Genomic DNA, 18,401 nt, shown 5'->3' on the forward strand with positions numbered 1-18,401 from the left:
TAGCCCTTGGCAGGCGCCGTAGTTTTCTTCCAACCGGCTTGGCCTGACTCTTTCGGCGCCGGTTGGGAGTGAGCACAGTGCTGCGCGGGTGGGCGGACAGACCCGGGACTTCCCACGCCTCTGCAGTCAGCCCCCAGTGCCCCTCTCCTCGCGAGGTGGTGAAAGTATCGCCTTTTGGATCTCCATTCTGTTGAAGCGGCCCCTGCATTGACGCCTCCCCTCCCCCGCCTTGTGCTGGACAGCTAGTGCTCCTGCGTCCGGGTGCGGGCAGCGAATCCTCTGCTCTCTGCGGACCTGGTGGGAGGGTGCGGGAGGTGCGAGGCGTCCTTCCTGCTCCCCCCTCCCCACGCGTATCTCCGCAGCCCCCGCCCCCCTCCTCGCTCTGCGCTTCTCCGGCCTGTGGGCACCGCGCTCCACACCGCCGCAGCGCCGCTCCTCCGGACAGCCTGCGGGAAGCTCCCACGCCCACACCCGCCCACCCCCGGCCGCACCCCTGCCCACGATGTCAGCGCTCGAGTGGTACGCCCACAAGTCCCTGGGCGACGGCATCTTCTGGATTCAGGAACGCTTCTATGAGTCGGGCAACCGCGCCAACATCTGGCTTGTGCGCGGCTCGGAGCAGGACGTGGTGATCGACACGGGCCTGGGGTTGCGCAGCCTCCCGGAGTACCTGTACTCCTCCGGTCTCCTGCAGGACCGCGGAGCCAAGGAAGACGCGGCGCGCCGGCCGCTGCTGGCGGTGGCCACGCACGTGCATTTCGACCACGCCGGCGGCCTCTACCAGTTTGACCGAGTGGCGGTGCACCACGCCGAGGCCGAGGCTCTCGCTCGTGGGGACAACTTTGAGACGGTGACCTGGCTGTCCGACAGCGAGGTGGTGCGGGCACCCAGCCCCGGCTGGAGGGCCAGGCAGTTCCGAGTGCAGGCTGTGCAGCCCACCCTGGTCCTGCAGGATGGTAAGGGGCCCCCATGCGCGCGCGCTCTCTAAGGGAAGGGATGGGGGAAGAGACGGCCCTAGGGATGCATGTTGCAGACCTGCGTGGCTGTAAGGGGCTTGTTTTGGCACGTCGCATAAACACCACTTCAGTTGCAGCACTCCTTGAGTAAAAGCCCACCCGATCAGAGGCAAGGCCATTGCAGCTTTCCTTGCCGAGCCCGGCTTCGGCCACTGTGTAGCGGTTGCGCTGCTCGAGTGAAAGCCGTCCCCACCCCCTAGTCACTTTCCTCGATCCGTTAACAGTAGTAGCGCTACAGGGACTTGTGGCTGGGATTTCCCAGTGCTTTTCCGGGCACCTGTCTGACATTTCTAGGTGCTTTTGTAACGAGAAGACTTCTAAGGAGTGACACCTCAGGAAGAGAGCATGCCATGCGCTATGCTTTTGAGAACTGCTGACTTCATCTGCTTGGTCACCACTGCATGTGGGCGATTACCACCTGTAGGTTTAGAAGACCATTAAGAGAGTAGCGGTTCCAATGTGATCGAGCACCATTATCTTCAAAATAGATTTCTGTTCTTGATGTTGCCTCACGAGAAAAAAAGCGTGATTGCGAACATAAAAGTAAAACATGTCTGAGTCTCAAACCTGAGAATAATTAATTAGGATGTTGCTTCCGGTAGAGGAGAGAGATGTCGTCTAATGCCTAGGTAATCCTGATCTTTTCTGGCTCTGTGAAAGAATGGGGTTCAGAAAGAAATTCATGGAATAAAACAAAATAGAGGAAGGTGTCAGCCCCTGCCTCAAACCCTCTACGCTGGTGCTTAAATAATTGAGCTAAATAGCCATAGTAGCAATGTTTGGTTTATTAAATTTTCCTTCTTTGTAGGATGCTTCCATTTTCTTCTTTTTACCCTCACAACACAATTGAAATGAGGCCATTGACACCCAGTTAGATGACTTGGCTGAAGTCTACCGAGCAAAATAGTTAACAAAATGGATTGGAGCCAAGGTGCAGTATATCCAAGCAAACTGAACATACATGAATCTCCTCCCGTAAATATATTACGATAATTCTGTAAAATGAAATCCCCTTTTTCCTTTCCCTTTCCAAACCATTTTAGTTGCTACCAATATATCCCTCTATAAGGTAGAAAGACCCACTTGTTGAAGTACAATAGGTACCAGACAGAGCTCACTTTTTGACCCAGCCATACTGCCAAATAAAGAATAAGCACTTTTATCTTACAAGATTTCATTAATTTGCAATATTAAAAAATAGAAAACACAATTCTATAAATTGCCCACACCACCCAAAACATCTTTTCATAACAGTTCAAGATGAAAAAAAGTACATTCACATTAAATGTCCTTTTAATTTATGTATTTCTTGATAAAATTCAAACTTTTAGAGGTGAGATTTACATGCAGTTACTAGGTATTCAGAATTAGTTGATTCCAGTGAATTATATCCCACCTAGACCAAAATATGTTTATAATAATATTAAATGTATTTAAATTTTTTAAAGAATAAATTACTTCTGAAGGCACCAAGGGAGATTTATAGATCAAAAGAATAATTGGGATCAACAAGTGAAACTCCCTTGTTTTATAGATGAAAACAGGAGTCCCAAGCAGATCAAACATAACCAGTTTGATCAAGAGCTGAGATTAAACCCAGGTTTCCTGAATTCCAATTGATGGTAGAATGTAGCATTTTGAAACTGCAAAGGACCTGCAAGTTACTTGTGTGGAGCTTTAAGACTTTTGAAGGTGTAATCAGAAAGCTTAATATTTACCAAGCACTTTGAAGGTGAAAATACTGTGTTATCAAAAGTTGTTCTTCATTAGGAGCTGGTTGTCTCACACTCTCAAGTAGTATCTAATTTCCTCCCTTCTCAGGTATGTTAATTTCCTGTCTCTTCTGAATGATGTGGCTTTCTAACTTGCTATTTTTTTTTTCAGAGAATGTGTACATTTTTATTCTCATGACATGTCTCCAAAGAGAGGCAGAGCTTTGAATAAAAAATAGAGTCTGGTTCATTCTAGCCAACAATGTCATAAAATGGTACACACACATTTTCCGGGGGGGCAGGGTGGCAAACAAATTACTTCAAAAATTCTAACTTGCTATTAAGGATCCAGATGACTGGAAAAAGATATAAAATATTTATAGTAAAAATTTATAAACAGTTACACACACACGCACACATACAAACACAAATAGCACAAACCCAAACAGGATAAAGTCTTCACTGCTTTCATTAGAATGCAAGGAGATTGGAGTCATTTGTTTATTACATTTCATTTAGTGTATGGAGGATCACCTGTCATGGAGAAGCATAAATCTGTGCACAGTATTCCAAACTCAAAAGCTGACTTGTAAATGAGGTACAAAGAGGCCAAGACACCAGCTATATCATCCAGTGTATATCTTTGATGCAAAAGCAATTCACCCTAATAGTGAAATAATATCTACTTATAAGAAGATAGTAATATACTTTAGATTGATATAGCAGTTTCCTCTTGAAATGGGCAGATATCATTTTGCCTGTTTTTCACAATATTTAAATAATATGAAGTGCTATCAAGTGATGTGAAGAACGTTTATACATGTTTAAAGCAATTTGCCCAGAGTACCAAGATATTATCTGAACTGACACTACAATGATTGTAAATATTGTGTCAGAGGAGTGGTTCCAGTAGACTTAAATTGCTTAGAGAGGTTAAAAACAAACATACAGATTCCAAGAAGGTAGCAGATTAAATAGACCCATGTAATTTGGCTCCCTCCCAAAACCCCATTAAGACTATTAGAAAGGGATAGTGGGTTATTTGTTTTAAGTATAAATCCATATTGACCAGGGAACTATTGCAGATCTGGAAAGCAGATATAGGGACTGAGTTAGTTTTATCCTGTGCCTGCACTAGGAAATCAGGAGCCAATGCCATTTATGTTGCAGGAGCCTTAAGATGCTCAGGAATTATTAAGTACCTCATTGGGTGAAGGAAAGGATACTAAAATGAGTAAAATTGGTTGGAAGACATGTTAGAAGCTGTTAAAACCCTACATTGGTTGCTGAAAATGAATACCCCTCCCCCACTCTTTAAAACTGAAGAGTTTTTTGATTTCAGGATAGGACACCAAACATTATTGAGTTTAGGACTTCATTGTGGAAAACATGAGGAATATATGCACATATGTGTCCTCACTGGTTTTCCAGAAGGATAGCAGCCAGGCCTTTCCTCCCCAGATAGAAAAGTAGAAGAATTTTTATCTGGGGTTCTGCCCAGCTCCAAAGGAAAAAAACCAAGATGCCTGTGACACTAGGCCCTAGGCATATGCTTCAAACAACCTTTGGATCCCCAAATCTTAAAATGCTTAAACAAGCGTTTTGGAAAATCCTCTAACGTGAGATCAAGTTTCAAAACAAACAATAATGCAACTCAGTGGGAAAAACTATTAACTCATCCAGGGGATAACAGAAGCTATTGAATCCAAGACATCGAAGAGATAATAAGGATGCTTTAAAATTGAGTAACAGAACAAATCAATCAAAAAGGAGCTCTTGTGAGTTAAAATATCAAAAATTATTTAATAGAAGTTCTGGAAGATAAAGTTGAAAAACTTGCAAAAGGTAGAAGAGATAGGTAAAATGGAAACTAGGAAAGAAAAGAACAAGATATATAGATGACCAGTATGGAAAATAATCCAACATTGGAATAACAGAAGCACATAGAGAGAAAACAGAGGAGAGGAAATAAATATACAGATAATTCAAGAAAATATCCCACAATCCAAGGATGTAACTCCAGAATGAAAGGGTCCACAGAGCTCCCAGCACAAAGGATGAAACACATCTACACCAAGGCACATTATTGTGAAATTTCAGAACACTGGAATCAGACTATTCCCCCAATTTTTTTTTTGAAAAGTCATGTGTATAGATAAAACGGCTTTGGAAGCTAAAAAAGAAGAGCTAGACCTTCACAATCTGAATGAAACCAATTTCCAATGTAAAATTCTGTATCCATCCAACTATCAATCAATTTCTCAAAAGTTTTTCCCACATACTATGACTTAGGAAGCTACCAGGGTATATTCCATCAAAATATGGAGGAAGGAGGAAGACACAGAATACAGGAAATAGGAGAGCTAATACAAGAGAAAGTCCAAAGAAAGCATCTAGATGATGGCAAATGTTACAGGTTGAATTGTGTCCCCAAAAAAGATATGTTGACGCCCTAATCCAAGTACCTCAGAACTTGACCTTATTTGGAAAAAGGGACATTGCGGATAGAATTAGTTAAATTAAGATATAGACATCCTGGAGTATGGAAGGCCCCAAAACAAGTGTACTGTCCTTAGAAGAAGGGGAGAAGAGTTGCAAACGTACCCACAAGATGGCCTTGTGATGACAGAGGCAGTGATTGAAGTGCTGTTGTTGCTGCTGCTGCTGCAAAGAAGCAACCATTGCCATGCATTGCTGGCAAACCACTAAAAATAAAAAGAGGCAAAGAAGGATTCTCCTCCACAGGATTTACAGGGAGTAGGGCCTTGCTGACACCTTGATTTCAGACTCCAAGGATCCATTTTTGTAAGACAATAAATGTCTGTTATTATAAGCTGTCCTTATTGTGGAACTGTGTTACAGCATCCCTGGGAAACAAATACATCCTGACAATGATAGTACCCAGGCATGGAGCGCTCCAGTTTGGGGCAGTTAAAAAGTCCCTAGAAGAGACTACTTTGAGAAAATAAAACACTTGATGTGAAAAAACATCTTGAGAGGTGACTTAACATACTTAGTAAAGAATGTATTTGAATTACTAATGATTGTTTTTCCAAAGAAAACAAAAATTGCATAGGAAAGGTAATTGCAGTTTGCAACATGGCTTATCTGTGAAGAGCATACATAGTCATAATATAAACATTAAGTATTCTAATCAAAATCATAACTCTTTGGGGAGATAAGGGAATGATAAATATGTACATATTTTGTAGGTGGAGAGTAAGGAGTAAAGAGATTTAAAAACCCTTAAATTTCATGTTGGAAATCAACAAATAACACCTAAAATTGAAAAACCAAGAAGTGGAACTATATGCATGAAATTGGTAGAATATATCTAATTTGGTAAGTCAAAAAAGGTGTATAAATATTATTTGGAGATAACTATCAGAAGAAATAGCTAAATTTTTAAAAAAGTGGTTGCCTCTTGAGAGCAAGTTTGGGGGATTGAGTCAGGGAGTAAAAAACTTCTTGCATGTTAAGCCCTTCAGTAATATTCTATTCATTATTCTTTGATTAAAAAAAATAAAAATAAAGGGATTGGAATGCTAAAATGGAAAAGGGCTTAATGCATTGAGAAGTCAAGAGAAGCATGGTATGACTGGCAATAACTAGGTCAAGGTGAGGCTGGAACAATAGGCAGGGACTTAGATTCCTTGAGATCATATTTAGGATTTTGGCTTGTTCTACATACAGCAAGAAGGCTCTATAGAGGAGAATGACATAAAAAGATGTCTTTAAAAGATGTTTCTGTTTGCCATATAAACAATGGATTGAAGGAAGCAAGAGTCAATGGAGGAAGAACAATTAGGAGACAAGTGATGGTGATGGCTTGTACTGGAGTGGTGCCAGTGTGTACGGCAATACGTATACAGATTTGAGATCATTTTGGAAATACACCCAACAGCCATTGATGATGAACTGGATATGAAGGGAATGGTGTGGGAAGGGAAGGAATTAATGTCAAGTCTTTGGCCTGAATAACTGGGTAGAAAGTGGTTTTGTTTACAGAGTTGGGCAAAGAATGGAGAAGAGCAGATCTGAGAACAATTTGAAACCCCATTCCTGGGTATATTATATTTTCCACCTACTCCATGTCTACAGATGTGTGTGGAGAAAAACAGACAACCAGGCTGTAAATTCATGGCCATGAATCCCAAATAGGCTCTTAGAGCTGCCTGCCTTACCCTATTTCCCTAGTGAACTCAATCTTCCATTCCTACCACCATTTCTATCAATATTCCATATTTCTATCTAAAGCCAACCTCACTGTATTTACTTTAGTTACCCCCCTCACTTAAAGATATAGCTTCAGCAATTGTCTGCTTGATTAAATTTTTCCTCTCTATTGAATCATTTCTGCCAGTTAAAAAACATGCTGTCATTGCTTTCAAATTAAAAGAAACCCCTATAAATGGTTGTTTGTACTCATTGTCTGCTTTTGCTCTCTTCCCATTCTGTGTTAAGCTCACTGCCTCTTTTCCCATTCTCTCTTAAACTCATCCGTCCAGGTAAGCTTTCATTCTCACAACTCCCAAAAACTCTTGTTATGGTCACCAAAGATCTATATGTTGTTAAATGCATCGTTGCTTCTTTGCAGCCGCATTTGTCACAGAGGCAACTCTATCACTTGGTATCCTACCTCACTGGATGCTCTTTTTAGTCTTCATTGGTGGTTCTTCCTGTGCTCCAAACTTCGATCACTCTTGGGATCTCATCTCTTCTCTATTTGTGATCACTCTTTAGTTGATTCTCATGGATTCTCATGGCTTTAAAAATCATCACTGATGACTCCCAAATTATACCACCCTGATCCAATTCAGCATCATCTCCCTCTTGAAATATCACAGTAACGTTCCAACTGATATTACTGCTTCTACCCTTGTTCCTCTGTAGTCTGTCCCTAACACCACAACCAGAGCGATTCCTTAGAATTTAAGTTAGACCATGCTACTACTGCTTTTCTAGAAACTTTGCAATGGCTTGCCATGGCACTTGGAACAAAATTCTAAACCATGAGAGTGGCCTAAAAGCTTCTACATGATCTGGCTCCTTTACCACCTACCTCTGCATATTCTGCTCCAGCTTCATTCACCTCTTTGATGTTCCTTGAATATGCATAGTATACTCCTGTCTTAAAGCCTTTGTACTTTCTGTTCCCTCTGTCTAGAACACACTCCCTGTGGAATCTCATGGATGTGTTTCTCCCTTCAGGCTTTCCTAACAACTCTAAATAAAACAACATCCCCTAACTCTACGCCACTGATCTAGTGTGTACTTGTTTATTGCTTTTCTCCTCCTCTAGAATGTAAGCTCTATCAGGGCAAAGAATTTATGTTTTGTGCCACTATATTTTCAGCAGCTAGAATAGAATCTAGCATACAGTTGGCATTCCATAAGTATTTGTTGAATGAATGAGTGAATCCAACTTTAGACATCATAAATTCGGTTTAATAATTAAGGGAAGATGGGTGGATTTGGTGTTTAAAATGTGCTAAATCTCCATCATATCAAGAAGTCAATAGAAAATGAGTTTGGTCAATAAAATGTGAATAGATTTTTCTAGGCCTTGTCACCCATTTCTGATGCTGTAGAAATGTAGCATCTGTGTAGGTGTGGGATGCAGGAATTTCACCTCCAGCCTAAGTGATTCTAACTTCACATACTATACTTTCAGAGTTGTGGTATTATTTTATAAAATTGTATAGTTCAGTTCTTACTGTGCAGTATTTCCACTTCAGCCTTTTCCACGTTATCATCATTGGATGGAAAAATTCCCTAAGCCAATAGTTCTCAAATATGTGGCCCTGGATCAGCAGCCTCAGCATTGCCTGGGAACTTGTTAGAAGTGCAGAATCTTAGGCATTACCCCAGATCTACCAAGTCAGAAATTCTGGAAGTGGGGCCCAGCAATCTATGTTTAACAGGCCCTACGGGTAACACTGATGTACACTAAGCTTTGAAAACTACTGGTCTAGTTCATTGCTTTCCAGGCTTGCTTTATAGTGGGAATCACTGTGGTTATTTGTTCAGGATATATATTCCAGGGCTTTTCCTTGGAGACTGATGCAAAAAATCCAGAAAGGGGCCCAGGAATGTATATGATTAAAAGCATTGCAGGTCATCCTTATTGTCAGGTAAATTCTGGAAACTGCGGTGGTGTGATTTTCAAATATATCATACATTTTTAAAAAGCCGCTGCAGTTGCTGATACTATGATCTTATTTGTCCTCAGATCATACTGTAAGAACACTATTGTAGAGGCAAATCATTTAACAATAAAAGAAAAGAAAAGTGATACAGATAATGACACATATAGCATTTCAAAACCAAATAATTAGAAATTCAAAGTATTAAAAAGAAAAACCCTTAGGAAAATTGATGAAGCCCTTGAATTTTTGCCATTCCTATTCCAGGCCCCAGGGAACCACTGATCTGTTTTTTTATCGCTAGGATTTTGTTTTCCTAAAAATTCATGCAGTTGTAATCATACAGTATATAATTTAGTGTCTCCCCTCTTTCACTTAGTATGATGTTTTGGAGGTTCATCTATATTATTGCAGCTATTAATAATTCATTCATTTTTATTGCTGAAAAAGTATTCCATCGTATGGATATACTACATTTTGTTTACCCGTTCACCAGTTGAAAGCTGAGAAATAATGCTGTCAATCACATTTGCACACAAGTCTTTGTGTGGACCTATGTTTTTATATCTATTGTGTAGTTACCTAAAATGGAATTCCTGGGCTGAATGGCAAATATATTAATTTTTAAAGAAAAAAAAATTTTCCTAGTAATTATGCAATTTTACGCACCCAATTGCATTGTGTATGGGTTCCACTTTTCCATATCTTTGTCAGCACTTGGTTTTGTCAGCTCTTTAATTGTAGCCATCCTAGTGAGTATGTACAGGTATTTCACTGTAGTTTAATTTGGACATCTCTAATGACTAATTTTGTGGTCATCTTTTTAGGTACTATTTGCTTTTTTTACCTATCTTCTTTCTTAAAGGGTCTTTGATCTTCTGCCTATTTTTAAAATTGGATTTTTGGTCTTATTGTATTGCTAGAGTTCCTTATACTGGATATAAGTCGTTTATCAGATATATGTTTTGCAAATATTTTCTGCCAGTGTGTGGCTTACCTTTCCATTGTCTTAATGATGTATTTTGAAGCACAAAAGTTTTCAATTTGAATCATGTCCAAGTAGTCAATTTTTCCTTATGTTTTGTAATTTTTGTGTCATATCTAAAAATTCCATATCTAACCCATTATCTTTTCTCCTCTGTTTTTACTAGACGTTTTATACTTATAGCTCTCACATTGAGGTCTATGATCCATTTTAAGTTGTGTTTTTTGTGATATTGTAAAATAAGGGCTGAGGTTCTTTCTTTTTTTCCTTTTTTTTGCACATGAATACCTGAAGTGTTCCAGCTCAATTTGTTTTAAAGAATGTCCTTTACCCATTGAGATACCTCAGTTGGAACTTCGCCAAAAATCCATTGACTGTATATGTGAGTGTCTATTTCTGGACTCTCTTTTCTTCCATTGATTATGTGCCTCTCCTTTTGCTAGTACCACACTATTTTAATTATTATAGCTCTGTCATAATTCTTGAAATTCTCTAATTTGGTTCTTTGTCAAAATTCTTTTGGCTATATTAAGTTCTTTGCATTTCTATGAAGTTTAGAGTCAAATTTTTAACCTCTCCAATCATGTTGAGATTTTGTTTGAGATTGTCTTAAATTTATAGATCTGGACTGACCAATGCAGTAGCCATTAGCCACATGTGACGACATGAACATAAATTTAAATTAATTAAAATGGAATAAAATAAAAATTTAGTTTCTCAGATGCACTCTCATTTCAAGTGCTCCTTACCCTATTGGGCAATGTTGATACAGAACATTTCAGCCATTATAGAAATTTCTTTTGGGTAGAGCTGCTATAGAAAAAATTGGAGTAAATTATTATCTTAATATTGAGTCTTATAATCAATGAACATGGCATCACTATCCTTTTATTAGGTCTTCTTTAATTTCTCTTGACAATTTGTTTTTAGTTTTCATTGTGTGTTATACAGATGTAATGAAACATTTTGTGTTAAATTTATTCCTAAGTATTTCATTCTCTTTGATGCTATTATGAATGGAATGTTTTCATTCAGTTTACAATAGTTCATTGCTAGCATATAGAAATATGTGATTTTTTTATGTTGCTCTTGTATCCGACAACATTGCTAAACTTGCTTTTAGTTCTGCTAGCTTTTTCCTGGATTTCTTGGGACTTTCTAGATATAAAATCATGTTGTCTATGAATAAAGACAATTTTACTTCTTTTCCATTCTTTCTTTACTTTATTTTTCTTGGCTATACACTGACAAGGACCGTCATTACAATGATGGATAGAAATGGTAAGAACAGACATCCTTTTTTTGTTCTTAATCTCAGGGAGAAAACAACCAGTCTCCATTCAGTAAGATGTTAGGTATAGAGGCTCTTTGTACATGTCTGTATCAAATTGGGGACCTTCCCTTCTGTTCCTAGTTGGTTAAATGTTTTTATCATGAATTATGCTTGGATTTTGTCAAATGCTTTTTTTGCAACTATTGAGATGATTGTATATCTTTTCTCTTTTATCTTATTAATGTGGTATGTTACATCAATTTATTTTGAGAAGTAAACCAAATTTGCATTGCCAGGATAAATCTGCTTGGTCATTATTCTCTTTACAAGTTGCTGGATTTTATTTGCCCATATTTTGTTAAGTATTTGAGACTATATTCGTTATGGAATAATAAGGAATTAATAAGGAATTTCTATATAATCTTCTTGCTTATCTTCATCTAGCTTTGGTATCAGGGTAATGTTGGTGTCAAAAATTGAGTTGGAAAATTTTCCATCTCATCTATTTTCTGAAGTCTTTATATAGGATCGTATTATCCCTTTCTTAACTTCTGTATCATAGAATTCACCAACAAAGTCATCTTTGAGCTTGGGCTTATCTTTACTGGAAGATTTCAAATTATTAAATCCATTTGTTTACTTGATATATATTTATATTTTCTTCTTTTTTTTTTGATCAGTTTTGCTAATATGTTTCTTCCTTAGAATTTAACCATTTTGTCCAACTTGTTAAATTTGTTGACTTGTTCATAATAGGTCCGTTTTATTCTTTTTTTTTACTACTCTCTTTTTAATTTCTTTAGGGTCTATAGTAATATCTCCTCTTTCATTTCTGATTTTGGTCATTTGTTTCTCTTATAATTTTTTCTTGATGTGTCTAGCTAAGGATTACAAATTTGTTGCTCTTTTCAGAGAACCTACTGTTGTTGTCATTGATTTTATTCTGTTGTTTCCTATTTCATTTTTTCCTGCTCAGGTCTTTATTATTTCTTTCTTAATACTTTATGTTTGATTTGCTCTTTTTTTTCTAACTTCATAATGTGAAATCTTTGGTTATTGATTTTAAGTAGTTAATCCTTTATAAAGTAAGCACTTAAAGCATAAATCTTCTTCCAAGTATTGAGTTAGCAGTATTCCATAAATTTTATTATGCTTTGTTTTCATTTTCATTCACTTCAATTCAAGATAGTTTCTAATTTTCCTTGTGATTCTTTGATCCATGCGTTATGTAAAAATGTGTCGCTTACTTTGTGTATGTTTGGAATTTTCCCATACTTTTATCTCATTGATTTCTTAATTCAATTGCATTGTGTTCAGAGAACATACTTTGTATGATTTATTCCTTTCAAATTTATTGAGACTTTTTTATGGCCTAGCATATAGTGTATGCAGGTGAATATTCCATGTGCAATTGAAGAGAGTGTGTACTGCGCTGTTTTGAGGTAGAGTATTTTCTACATGCCAGTTAGGTGAAGTTGGTTGTTAGTATTGTTCAGGTCTTTTGTATCCTTTTTTATTTTTCTTTCTACTTGTTTTATCAGTTATCAAGGGAGAAATATTGAAATACTTAAGCATGATTGCTGAATTGTTTATTCTTATTTCAATCTGCATGTTTTATTTCATGCATTTTGGGACTCTGATTTTAGGTTTCATGTAAATGTGTAATATTATAATTTCTTAATGTGGTGACCTAATGTATATCCTATGAAAAATACTTCTTTTCTCTGTAATATTCTTGTCTAAAAGTCTATTTTGCCTGATATTAATATAGGCACTCTAGCTTTCTTGTGTTAAATGTACATGGTAAAACTTTTCAACATACTTTTTATAACTACTGTTCCTCTCTTATATATTGCCTATAATTGAATCTTGTACTTTATTCAGTCTGCCAATCTCGGCCTTTGATTAGAATGTGTAGTCCATTCATATTTAATATAATTATTGATATAGTTGTTTCTGGATCTGCCATTTTGCCATTTGTTTTCTAGATGTCTCATTTTCTTTCTTTCTTTTTTGCATGGGCAGGCGCTGGGAAGTGAACCCGGGTCTCTGCCACTGAGCCACCGTTGCCCGCCCCTTGTTTTCTTCTTAACCCTCATTTTCTTCTTTACAGTCAATTTTTATGTTCAACAAATTCTGATTACTACACTTTTAATTCCTCTATTAACTTAAAGTGTTATTTCTTTGATTTTTATCTGTTATCTATGTGTTTGCACTAGCTATAACAATGTGAATCTCTAACTTTCCACAATTTACTTCAGGTAGTACCAACTTAATTCCAGTAAAATATAGCATTTTTGTACCCGTATATCTCCTTATGCCCCCTACTGTCAAGAACTGTGAGGTGTTTACTGCCACAGTTTAATGGATTTTACCAAAAGAAATTGGGGCTCCAGGGTAAGAAACAAGGACAATCTATTACTCACAGTAATAATAGTAGCCTGAGCGTTATCATTTGCACCTATTCCCCAAGCTCCAATTCCCCCACGGCGAAAAATAGAGGGCCAAAATATAATACTATTTACAAGATTGGCATTCACAAATTTGTCAACACAGATAATGGTACCATGGATGTTCTGAAAAATAAGTTTGATGGTCAGGTAAGTTTGAAAAACTCTACAACTATATCTACCTCATATATATCCACAGTGTACTCTGGCATACTAAAAGCTCCAAAACATCTTGCCATAACGAAAGCTATTAATTTCCTTAGAAGCAAGATTCTCCAAATTATTTAACCATAGAATCTTCTACTTTTCTTTTACACATCATAACAATCTGCAGAAATAGTGTTACCCTTTGCCCACTCTGGCAAACATTGGTTTACCAAACGATAGGTATGAAATATAGCTAATTTGTTGTAAAGTCATCATTAGAAGATACAGTATTTATAAAAGGAAAGTAAAATAGGCACCAACCTTCCCAACTTTTGAAAGCATTTAATCTTCTTTTATTCTTTAAATAATTAAAGTCAAATATATGACATGTCTGTCTGTAAACTCTGTTTCCATTTGTAGGGGATGTGATCAACCTTGGTGACAGACAGCTCACTGTTATGCACATGCCTGGTCACTCCAGGGGCAGTATTTGCCTACATGACAAAGACCGAAAAATTCTCTTCAGTGGAGACGTCGTGTATGATGGATCACTGATTGACTGGCTCCCATACAGCAGGATAAGTGACTATGTTGGAACTTGTGAACGACTGATAGAATTAGTGGACAGAGGTCTGGTAGAAAAGGTGCTTCCTGGGCACTTTAATACCTTTGGTGCTGAAAGGCTTTTTCGATTGGCTTCCAACTATATCTCAAAAGCTGGGATATGTCACAAAATTTCTACTTTTGCCATGCGATCTCTTGCTAGCTTAGCTCTTCGTGTAACAAATTCTAGGACCTCACCCTAGTATCTGTACTGATAATCTGTTTTGATTAATTCTATAAATTAGTCCAGTTCATTTTGTGCTGTTTGAATGATTGATAGTGAACATTTCAAGAAGTGCTTTTATATTACTACTGCATATTGGAGAAAGAAAGATGAGAATGAATATGCCAAAAAAGGGAAGTTTATACTTTAAAGTCTTTTTCTTTCTTCCAAACAAGAAACCATTGAAATAAGCTTATAATTTTCCAAAGCTGTCATCTTTTCATATTTACCCTAGAAATTACATAGAAATATAAGAAGATTCAAGGAGGCATCTTACAGGAAGAAAATGAATTGTCTTTGCCTCACATTTGTCTTATTTTATTCCTGTATGTCCTAGAAAAAAAAGGCATGTATTAAGAAAGTTTTATGTTTGTACTCCAAACTTAGTATTTTCAGTATGATATTTAAAGATAAAGGTTCTTGGGTTTAAACTACATTAGAAATCAGTACAAACATATAAACTAGCATTTATAATGGCAGCGAAGCATTCCACTGTTATGGCCCTGAATTTTTTATGCTTCATTTTATTTATTCATTCCTTATGTAATAATAGTATACATTATGTGATGTGTAATTTTACTTATGAAAAGTACAATGAATTTTGTTTTATTGCAAAGCTTTAAATATTAACTGCAGAAGTGCTTCAGTAAAAAGCTACTATATTGTTGTTTGTTATTATGTAAGTGTAATATTTTCAATCATAAAAGTGAAATTTAAATGTCTGTTATCTAACTAAAAATTTGTCACTTTTCTCAAAAGGACACTGTCAGGCAAATTTGAAAATATACACATTGAGAATAATTTTTTATTATATCCTATTTTAATATTAACAAGTATTATGAACACAGTTTTTCTTGTTGAAGAACAACTTCAATATATGTGTCATATTTTATAGAATCAAAACAACCATGGGGAGCTGCAGCATTCTGATACAAACCATTCTTTTATCTTACATAACATGGATCTGTACCACAGAAGGCTTTTCAAATTAATTGCAAAATGTGCATCATGTATTGACTTAGAGTGAATTACCTTTTTTTTATCCTGATTCACAACACCTACTCCTGTTCAGTATTCTTTGTGTGGAATGAAAAGAAGTCTACATATGTAAAGTCATAGGAAAGGTTGTACTCCTGTTTAGTAAAATGTTTTAGTTGGGTGCTCTTAATAATAATTTATTAAAAAGCCTTTTGAAATATTTCATAAAGGTTTTTTAAACTGATTTTTTCACTGCCTTTCTATTATTGACATGTCTAAAACCAAAATGCGATAGCTTTGGAAATTAGATTTTTTAAATATTAGGAAGGTCTAGCATTTTGTTTTCTGGAAAAATATGAAACTTTTCTATCCTACAGCCACCCAAGTTCTTTAGTTTTTTACTCATTCACACCACACACATACACATACTCACACTCACACAAACTACATACATACACAATACTGTGCTAAACACTGTGGAAACCTAAAAAAAAAAATGAAAGAGACTACATTCTAGCTGGAGGTTGTAGACCAACATAAAGCATGAACAATAATATGTACAAGTTGAAGTTTATATAAATTATGCATGAGCATAAGGGACATAAATGAAGGGGTATGCTTCATTTATGTTGCATTGCTTAGAAAAGGTTCTTAGAGGAGGTTGTTTTGAGTCAGATTTGGAAGGGTGTTGACTTGTTAGATGGTCAGGGTTGAAATTTAAAAAAAGACCCAAAAGTAGGGATGTAAGCATTGCTGTCTAGAGTAGTCTATTTCTTGTGAAAATTTAAATCTAATTTTAGGAACCCCATATCTTCCAAACACCATGTATTTAGCATGAGAAAGATGGGGTTGTGATTGTGTATATAAGAGGCATCCTTAATGACAAGCAAGCTGTACTGCTGTTCACTTGTACCACCAATGAATCTTTACTTAAAATCAGAATGGAAATGGATACCACCGCAATTTGCTCAAGGGTAGAATATCATGGAAGTTTCTCTATGATGGTCATTCAAGGTAGTAGATCTGTTTTAACTGATAGTACAGCATCAAGAACATGGTTTTTGGTTCAGGGCAACTATGAACAATCACTTAATGAGCCTTAAATATAGCCATTATTTTTATATCAGTAGCACAAAAGAATACCAAAAGTCCTTAACCATTGACCATTTTATCATACTTTAGGATATATATTTTTAAATCAGGGTATAGTAGGCACTAAGTTTTACTGGCAGATATTTAAACCTGTTGAAGGATTTCCTTACTTAATAAAACTACAGTTTATCAAGACACATCATTTTATTTTTCTCATTTCCTGATTTTTTTTTCACTTTTTCAAATTTTACCATAACACCACTGTGATATTTTGCTGTTATTTCAGTGTGAATAAATTGGGGAAAGGATCTCTCATCCGTTGGGTACCCATTCCAGTAATTTAAAATATGCATTATTTAAGGTAATCCTGGCCCCTGTACTGAGAAATAATTCACCATCCTCACACTACACAACTTTGGACACAAAGCTGGTATTTGAACACAGGCCTGTCTGCCATCCAAACTGTGCTCTTTTTCTTATATCTGCACAATAGCATAAAATTGGCAAAATGTAGTTTTACTTTTCAATATGCCACATGTGCCAAGAATGAATCATATGATGTTAAAGCATAATAATAGCATATTTTAAAAAAAGGTTTAAAAATACATATTTTCACCCTGGCAGTGACCCTTGTTGTAGTTTATGATTTTTTGAAATATTGGTATGTAGGTATAATTCTAAGTTGTCAAATGTAAAAGATTTAGAGATAATTTTTGTTATTTGTTAATACTGAATATCTGAAAATTCGTTTTCCTTATTTGATGTTTCCTTCTGACTAAAAAGTTTAAAACAAACAAAAACTCTGTGTGTTATCCTGATATTGTCAAATAAAGTTATGTGTCTTTGTTCTTCTGTGGATAGTAATATGAATGTGACATGCACAAATTGTCTTCTTATAAGTTTCAGAAAACTGTAAGTAAACATTTGTGTAATAAATATTAAAGTGGACATTTTAATTTCATCTCTAATTGACATTTTTTATAAAGTTAGCAAATTTCTATTCAGTTTCTTGAAAGGATATTTCCAATATGAAGTACAGTTTTGAAAAGCTTGTGATAAATAAGCTGTCAGGTTGGTAGGAAAGGATAGAGAATCCAGAAACAGAAAAATATCCAGATAAAGCCTTTAGTAGTTAATAAATATGGCATTCCAAATCAATATTAGCTCTTCAATAAATGTTCAAGTTTTTAATATTGAAAAAAAGGTTCCTACCATTATAAAAATAAATTCCAAATGGATTGAAAACCTAAATATGAAAAACAATACCACACGTAATTGGAAGAAACTTTAAGAGAACATATTTTAAGTCTTTAGGATAAGGAAGATCTGCTTTATAAAGAAATAAGAAGCATAACTGCATCAGAAGTTAAAATATCTGAACAACTAGATGCCATAAAGTTTAAAAAAGAAAGATTAAATACTCACAATATGTATAACAGGAAAAAAATTAGCAAATATAAAAAAATGCGAACAAATCAATAAGTAAAAGATTAATTACCCATCAGAAAAATGGGTAATTTATATAAACAAGTTATGTATAGAAGAGAAAATGCAAAGGACCAATAAATGCAAAATAATGCTGATCCTGACTTATAATCAGGGAAATGCAAATAAAAACAATGAGATAGTTTACACTTGCCAGAGTGGGAAATTTTGATAATAACACATTAACAAGGATAAGGGGAAATGGATGTTTTCATGCTGTGTTGCTAGGAATGTAAAGTGACCCAACTATTTTGGGAGCATGACTTGACATTTTCTGACTGTTGAGTTGAG

General features: G+C 36.2%; 1 protein-coding gene across 1 annotated transcript; it reads left to right on the forward strand.

Moving 5' to 3' along the window:
* Window positions 1-27: 27 nt before the first annotated feature.
* On the forward strand, window positions 28-17,586 carry MBLAC2 (metallo-beta-lactamase domain containing 2). The gene is made up of 2 exons (XM_077139169.1): window positions 28-956; window positions 14,150-17,586. The coding sequence occupies exons 1-2, from the start codon at window positions 503-505 to the stop codon at window positions 14,533-14,535; spliced, it is 840 nt and encodes a 279-aa protein (XP_076995284.1). The 5' UTR covers window positions 28-502; the 3' UTR covers window positions 14,536-17,586.
* The last annotated feature ends 815 nt before the right edge of the window (window positions 17,587-18,401 follow it).

The sequence above is a fragment of the Tamandua tetradactyla genome, chromosome 21, assembly GCF_023851605.1.
Source record: "Tamandua tetradactyla isolate mTamTet1 chromosome 21, mTamTet1.pri, whole genome shotgun sequence".
In the NCBI taxonomy this organism is placed as follows: domain Eukaryota; kingdom Metazoa; phylum Chordata; class Mammalia; order Pilosa; family Myrmecophagidae; genus Tamandua; species Tamandua tetradactyla.

What these genes read in the sequence shown, in the direction of transcription:
- MBLAC2 (XM_077139169.1), top strand. Translation starts at nt 503, where the DNA reads ATGTCAGCGCTCGAGTGGTACGCCCACAAGTCCCTGGGCGACGGCATC. An exon ending in CACCCTGGTCCTGCAGGATG is followed by an intron (nt 957 to 14,149) that starts GTAAGGGGCCCC and finishes TTCCATTTGTAG; the next exon opens with GGGATGTGATCAACCTTGGT.